This window comes from Lolium rigidum, chromosome 4 (assembly GCF_022539505.1).
Source record: "Lolium rigidum isolate FL_2022 chromosome 4, APGP_CSIRO_Lrig_0.1, whole genome shotgun sequence".
Lineage (NCBI taxonomy): Eukaryota > Viridiplantae > Streptophyta > Magnoliopsida > Poales > Poaceae > Lolium > Lolium rigidum.
Window position 1 is genome coordinate 170888922 of NC_061511.1, and position 8314 is coordinate 170897235.

At 41.0% G+C, this 8314-nt stretch overlaps 1 protein-coding gene across 2 annotated transcripts; it reads left to right on the forward strand.

The window, feature by feature from the left end:
• The first annotated feature begins 3941 nt into the window (after nucleotides 1–3941).
• On the forward strand, nucleotides 3942–7936 carry LOC124706311 (thylakoid membrane protein slr0575-like). 2 transcript variants are annotated; one of them, XM_047237966.1, is made up of 9 exons: nucleotides 3942–4357; nucleotides 4468–4514; nucleotides 4607–4709; nucleotides 4804–4890; nucleotides 6237–6320; nucleotides 6479–6529; nucleotides 7152–7232; nucleotides 7437–7482; nucleotides 7601–7936. In XM_047237966.1, the coding sequence occupies exons 1-9, from the start codon at nucleotides 4121–4123 to the stop codon at nucleotides 7651–7653; spliced, it is 789 nt and encodes a 262-aa protein (XP_047093922.1). In that variant the 5' UTR covers nucleotides 3942–4120; the 3' UTR covers nucleotides 7654–7936. The 2 variants fall into 2 exon arrangements, with proteins under 2 accessions (XP_047093922.1, XP_047093921.1); XM_047237965.1 differs by having other exon boundaries at nucleotides 3948–4357; nucleotides 6479–6532.
• Nucleotides 7937–8314: the final 378 nt, after the last annotated feature.

An 8314-nucleotide genomic window follows, 5' to 3' on the forward strand; every position in this document is an offset into this window, starting at 1 on the left:
ATGAAGCACAAATTGGAGAAGACAACCATCTAGCTACTGTTATGGACCCATAGTCCAGGGATGAACTACTCACGCATCACTTCGGAGGCGGGCATGGCGATGGAGATGCCTCCGGCGATGATTTCCCCCTCCGGCAGGGTGCTGGGAAGAGCTTCAGAACCCTCCCGAGATGGGTTCTGCGATGGTGGCCGCGGCGAAACTTTTTGTGGATGGAGGCTCGGTTATCCAGGGTTTTCCCGAGAAAATGTATAAATAGGCGGAGGAATTAGGTCGGTGGGGTGCCTGGGGGGCCCACACCACCCCGCGGGCCACACCCAGGCCGTGCCATGGGGTGGTCTAGCCGCCCTGTGGCGCCTCTTCGACCCCCTCTAGACCCTGTCTTCGTTACGGTAAAATATTGACTTCGACTTTTGTTTCGTCTAATTCCGAGAATATTTCATGTACAACTTTTTTGAAATACAAAAACAACAGAAAACAGGGAACTGGCAGTGTGGCTGTTGTTGATAGGTTAGTGCCGAAAATCATATAAAAGTGCATCGAAGTGTAAGCAAAATATATATGAATTGGTGTAAAACAAGCATGGATCATCAAAAATTATTGATACGTTTGAGATATATCAATAGTGGAGTAAAACAGGTCACGGGTGGTGCATATGTGTCTCGTCCAGCACACTTCGGTACCAGCAGACGATGAGTGTCGATCGACAGGTACTTCAAATTCATCCAATCAAGGGCGGGCTTCAAGTGTCACAGGATGAGAGCATAGCAGCTCTCGAGCTGACGCAAGAGAACCACATAATCTATCAAATCTGGATCAGGGGGACATGAACAGAGAAATTCTCGAGCAGACCCATTTAAATTGGAGAGGAACGCTCCATCGGTTACACTGTAGGTCCTCGGTGCGGAAGATAAGGAGATTAAAATCCATTAATAGTAGGATAGAAGACAAACGGGGTCTAGAAGGTGAAGATGAACGCATCGCTACCGTGGAGAAGAAGAGAGGCTCGGTGGGGAAGATGATACATCACAACCTCTGGGCTAGTAGAGCTGACTCTAGGAAATTAGCAATGAAAGGCCTTGTGAGATGAAGTGGGACAGCGTCCCACAGGACCTTAGATTGTAAATCCGATGGATAGGGACAACCAGGGTGACGTGGCTGCATGAGATTTCAACTTGCAAACATTAAATGCATTTTAGTGGGGATAAACTTTATAGATATTATAAGTTCTCGATGTGCATGTGTTAGTTTGTTCGTTCTTTTTGAAGACGGAATATTGTGCATATCAATCTTTGCCTTGTTTTTGGTACTATTCATGGTTTGATGCGGTCCAATATTGACTGGGTGGTGTGATTTTTACTATTTTCTTCCATGTAAGGGTTTTATGATTGCTTATGGTGATGATTAACTTGCATGTATCTACAGAAGATCCCCAATGGGTTGCATGGTACACATGCCCATTATGAATGGTCTTCTCACACGCATTGCATATATGAGACACTACCACACTCTATTTTGACATTGTATTGCAGGGGTGATGATTAAATTGTGCAACAATTTTAGTACAAGGGATGACCTATTGTACTCAGTGCAATGTAGAAGTACATTGTTCTACATGACCCCTCGTATAGTAGGATCATATTTTGGACTGCACATATTATGTGTGCGTTGCGTGAGAGTGGTGTTTTGGAACATGGGAGCGTATGCTCCCTATATTTTGGAATGCATCTTGCATATATTTTAAATTTCAAAAAACATGAAACAAAAAATTCGTATGTACATATTTACGTGCTATGCGCTTACAGAGTCGTTTCAAAAAAAGTAGACTTATCATGTGACGTGTGTAAAAAACAATTCAGTGCTAAAAATAAGGCTTTTCACTTGATAAGTTTTCTATTTTTTACATAGGCCACAAAAAATATTATTTTTTCGTCAAACTTGACGAACACACATATATTATAGATATGCACATGTAGAATTTTTTGTCAAAATATTTCCACATTTCGAAATATATTTTGTTGGTAGAGGGAGCATACGCACCCGGGAGCCGAATTGAATTTCCGTGCGTTGTTATTAACTTATTATGATACATCAATGTTTAGATGTTTATTAGACAATGTCACCCTATGGTCAATGTTTATATGTTTATTATACAATGTCACACTATGATTGCACATAGTTCTATGTACAATGAGTGTGCTTCTGCATTCTCCATGGTAATGTATGCATGTTTGTTGAAAGTATAATATGTGTTACTTGTTATCATGATGCAGTCTGTTCATGTACTAGTTCACTGTTTTATGCTTTCACACTGCCAATAATTAATTGTGCCACATTGTGTTGAGGGGTTAGCATGAAGTACCTAGTGGTTTGTACAAGTACATTGCATGTGTTTTTTTTTCCTTGGTACTTTTGTTTCTACTCTTGGAAGTATAATGTGTGCCTTGTTACTATGAGGCAGCTTGCTTGCTTTATTGCATTGTCGATGATTATACAATGGCATGCTATGCTAAAGGTATGACCAATTGTACTAAGTGGTATGTAAAAGTACATCACTTCTCCATGCTCACCGATATGGTTTGACCATTCCATGAAAATGCTTACAAGTAAATTGCATCGCCAATGGCTATCCTTTTTTTTTGCAGTGCTTTGCTAACAAGTTGAAGATTCTCAATGAAACCTCATCCTAGTTTTTCGGAGAGGGTGACTCCATGAAGATTCCAAGGAGAGGCCTCCTAGTATTGCCACTTCCATGAGGAAGTTTCCCCTATCCACTTCTGCAAGGTGTTGTTAGTGCCTAGGATAGATGTGCTTCACATTTCAGATGCCTTCTGAAAGTACTTGGGTCCTATCTTTAGGAGCCTCACCCTCAATACCAACACTTGTTGAAACGTCAATGATAGAATGGTCATGGATCAAGGATGGCTAGGGTTTGTTTTTGCTCACTAGTTCCTGATAAGCTACTTCCTAACCTTCAAGCTCCCGCAGCCAGATGCCTATGTGGTGACCATCTTCGACTAGTATCGTTGTGATGTGGTTACCAAATGCAAAGAGGAGTTGGCAGCCCTTGACATGATCGACAATGACTATATGGTTGTGAGCTCTTGTGCTGTTAATGCGCGGTTTATGGTTTATGACTTGCATTATATATGTACATGTGGTCACGACTTAGTAGGATGTGTGCAAAAGTGTTAATAACCTCACCACTCCTAGAAGAGGTTACCACACCAGCCATGTTGCACACAACAAACCCAAGATGTCCAGGTAAAAGAAATCTTATTCTTGTGCTGAGATCATAAGTTGCATCACTCCTTCCTAAAATATCGTGACCAGTGGAATTGTGAGAGAAAGGCTGCGGATGCTAGCTACAACAAACATGCTTAGGTCTACAAACTGCTGGTGTCTCTAAGCATGACCAGTTGCATTCGTTTCAGCTGACCAGATGCATTTCGTTTCATCCCTTTGCATGGAATGGACAATTATTTTTGAATGCTTACCTTTTGTTCATGCATGTAGAGAAAATATATGTACATGTTTTGTCTTTATCGTCTTATAATTTACAAACAAGAGTTGGCAAGGTATACATCGTGCATGTTTCACCTGTTAATTTAGTAATTCAAGATTCATATTAAATTATGTCACCAAATTTCATCGTGTTTCAGAAAAATACATGAATTATGCACCATATATACCATGCACGGTAGAAAGTCATTTCTCCTTCACCTCATTTGTCACGGCAGTGCTTGGCGGATGATGGCGAGACGAAGACATCCTCGACGTCGAAGGGGATAGACAGGAGACGGTGATGGCTCACGGCGCAGCGGACCTCGCGCGGCGGCGCCCATCCCGCGGCGAGATTGATTATTTTCCTCATTGCAGTCATCATGCTGTGAGCGGAAGCGGTGCGATTCTGATTTCTGGCCTCCATTCGTCCGCGTAGGCTGGGCCACCACACCCAGACGGGTGGGTGAACCGCTGCCCTCCTTCCTCCACGCGCGAAAACCCCAGCCAGCCACCATCTTCTTTCTCCCTCTTCCACCAAAAATCCCCCCGACGAAACCACTCGCTGCCCAAGAAAAAAAAATCCACAAGCTAGTGGTACTGCGCAGAGGTGAAGAACGACATGTCTGTGCAGTGCGCGGCGCACGCAGTCCGGGCGCTTGCCGCGTTCCAGGCGGCCCCCTCCTCCCGCCGCCGGGTGAGCCATGCATCCATTGTGCCTTGCCGGCCCAGGCGCGCGGTTGCGCCGGTCCGAGCTGCGGATTCTTCGCCGCCTGCCGCACCTGCGCCGTCGTCGTCGTCCGGAGCAGCCAGCGACAAGCCCATCGTACCCGACGATGACGGGTTCACCCTCGCCAAGGTGAGCGGCTCAGTCGCTTTCGTGGTTCTTGAGAGCTAGCTAGCAGCAACGAGCAAGCGGTAGCGTTCTGTTGTTAGATTTTGACACGCTGAATTCCCCGTGATATGTAGGTTTCTTTTGGCGTGATTGGACTAGGGGTTGGTGGCTCCCTCCTGTCGTAAGTTCAGATGCTGCAGACTCTTATATTGTGCAAACGAGAGAGATTCAGAATGCTTTTCTATCGGTGGCTCATGTGTATTTGCATCTCAGATATGGATTTGGGGCGTATTTCAATCTTCTCCCCGGTTCAGAGTGGTCTGCTCTGATGCTAACCTACGGGTTTCCTCTCACAATCATAGGCATGGCCTTAAAGGCAAGAACTCACTTCTTTCTGTCAGTTATTGGTCTTCTCTAAATTATGGTTTTATATCTGTAAATATGTGTTGATTCTTGAATTATATATGCAGTATGCTGAACTGAAACCAGTGCCCTGCATAACCTATGCTGATGCTTTCGCTCTAAGAGAACAGTGTGCTACCCCTATCCTCAAGCAGGTAATTTCGAAAATCCACTTAGAGGGTAAATAAGATATTGGCACTTTCTTAGGAGTAAGAATTATACGAGAAACTAATTAGAAACACAACTTTGAAAGATTGTCACGAAAATACATGTAATCCTTTGCTAGGAAGACAATTTTACAACCTCAAACTATTTATAGTAAGACAATTTTTTTGTTATGTCACACACCATCTTCCATACAGTGTCTAAGATTTTATATATCTTTTGTGAGATTTTTATCCGACTACTTATACATGTCTTTTTTTAGGAACTATGCATGTCATTTTTTAGCGTCTTAGCTACTTCTGCCTCTTTCTCCTATGAATAGTGGACCTTTAAGAAACGACCCTCCCTATTTCTATCTTCAGTTTTAAAATTGTAAATGTCATGTCCAATTCAAGCCAACACAGGTTGAGATATGATACCTCTATCGCAGTTGAAACACAGAAAAAGATGTCAGTCTATTGTGATATTCATGTATCATGCGTGCAAATCCTTATGGGCACATGTTCTTGATCTACCACGGGTAAAAAACCTTTATTACATGGATTATTGTTCCTGAGCGTGAGCGGTTCTGACCTTAAGTTTTAGAGTACTCCATATTGTTCCTACATGTGTTTTACTTAAAAAAACCATGTTTCTGTAATGTCATCTGAACTGACCTATGTCACACAATGAATTTAATATTTTTATTGGACATGAGTTCGAATCATCTGCTAAGTTGAACCATTCAAATGCTAACCAAAAATCGACTTTAGTACTTCTCTTCTGAAGCAAATGACAAATGCAGTTCCATTTGAAGGCATGAACAACAGTAGTTTTTTTACTTAAGGAATTAGAAAATGTTTTACATAGAGTCTATATGGCAATCACTTTGGAAGTCTCCTTACATAGTAGGTACACAACCGTCCATATGATAGACTGAGGTTACACTGCTCTCCCCTGCTCACCTTTCCACCTATTGGAGAAACCTGCCCATGTGTGAGGGGAATAAACAATAAGGGATTGTCCAAAAGAGGATTCAACATAAAATAGAACCAATATGGCCTAATACTTTGTTGTCGATCAGTGTAGTTTACGCAAAAATAATAAGCACCATGGTATTAGAGAAAGTGTGGAGAATTAGCTACTTATAAATATCATCAGTCTCTGCAGATGAAACTTTAGAAAGTTGTACACATATATCTAGTGGTATGTGAACTAACTGATTATTATTGCTATGAAAATTCTGGAAGAATGTTTAGTCAACAGGCGTGTACGATTATTGTTTTATTTTCAGTACTTTTGACAATCAATACAGAATATGTACAATATCACTTATTAATCTTTCTCTTACCTCTAGGTCAGGAGTGATGTTACACGTTATAGATATGGTGATGAGCAGCACCTTGATGAAGCGCTAAAGCGGATCTTTCAATATGGTTTGGTAATTCATGCTTTTGGTGCTTTTGACATGACCTGAACATTGTCTTTCCTTGTATTTCATTTGTAATCTCAAGTTCACTTCAGCTACTGAACATATTCAGCTAGTCTCTTTGAGTTGGACGGATTCTGTTACTTATCTTCTTTTTATCCAACTGGCAGGGTGGTGGCATTCCAAGACGTAGTGCACCTATATTACAAAAAATTCAAGAAGAAGTAAATTTCCAGTCTATTTAATTTGTTATGTGGAGTAACTGTTCTATATATTATCATATTTACTGCAATCACACATAATAATTTTCACAAGTTGTATTTCATAAATTACATCTAATCCCATTAGATCATTTTTTTCTCTTTCCACTGGTCCCATACTTTATCACCTTACGGTTAGTCCCCATTAGCACGTATCTACAGGCAACAGAGTAGATGGTTTTCATTACGAGGGACGCCAGCCCGAGGACTATGGCTGTAGCTTAAGTTGGACTAGTTTGAAATCTAATGAGATGTATTCAGGAACGGTTCTAAATATGATGTGGAAATTGCAGAAGAAAAATTAGCTTTTGTCACGGAGTAATTGTTATATCTTGTTACTGAATTCAGGATGTAGAAATTTTAGAAGTGTTTCCCCTTTCCCTGAGGACGACCAAAATGTCTGGCCACTCTTTCAGCTTCCCATATGCCAATGACTTATGTTTGTTGACTTGTTCTATTATCCTCACTTTATTCACACCAAAAGCTTTCTACCACAAAATCGTCATCTCGTTTAACAAAAGGGCATCTCAATTCCCTGGCATAATTCCTGGTTCAAATATTTACAGTCATATTTTGCCTATAGGTAACTGATGATGGGAAATACTGTTTAGTACTTGAATTCGAAGCCAAATCGCTGGAGCTATCTGATTTTGAGAAAAGACAGGTTAGTACCCTCCTTTTCTTCCGGATTTTCTAAAGCCAAAATAAACTACTTCAAGAAGTAATTAGTTGTTAGAAGAAAGTTATTCCAAAACTGAATGCACGTTGTTACTTGATAGCATATCATACTTATTCCCCGGTCCAGTAAAGAATTTGATATGCAAGATCATCTGAGTACTAAGTCCTTGCAAACATTTTCCATACACAGGCAAAATTCACCTCCTTTTTTGGTCCTGGAATTAAGGCAGAAATTGGTGAGTTTTGCTCTTTTAAATCTCCATAAGACTATCAAGCTTATTTTTATATTCATAAGACTACCAATTTTCTATACCCTATAGCACCCGCTATCTTATCGTTATTCTGGTGATCCAGGAAAAGGTGGTGATGATCTGTACGAAGTGCGGCTTATCTCGGAGACTACTTAGGAAATTCAGAGGTTACTTAGGAAACACAGTGTGTCGGGCATGGCCTGAGGCATCGTGCAGGCAGCCAAGCAACCCTAAACTTGCATCTGATGGGCTTGGTTCAGGCTAGCGCAGGCAACCAATCGTACCCGTAGTGGCAGCTCATGGAGTTCCATTCTCTGCTAGTATACAACAAAATGTTCCTTGTTCCACTAATTTGCATATATGATTTTTTGCGGGAATGTATATATGATGGTAATGTTGTAAAAATAACTTTTCCTTAATTTGGTATCGGGCTTTTGTCTGGATGTAGTTCCAAACCTAGCATCATATGATTCTTGCACATACACGGCGAAAAGGGGCTATTTTAATATAGATGTAAATTGGTTTTACCTTGTGCACTCCTAAAATGCAAAGGCGTGCTTTATTCGCACGACTTGACCATTAATTTGTTACTTAATTTGTCTGTCACAAAATATAAGATGTGTTTTCTTTTGCATGGTATTTGGTGCATAACTTTTGCCACTAATATATATACCAAGTTATATTTTTCGATAAAGGGAATATATTAATATCAAGAAGATACCAATTACACCCAGCCTCTGCAACAACGCACCACCCTAATGGCACTACGGATGCACACAGCCAAAAACAAGAAAAGAAAACTAAGAAATAAAAGTCC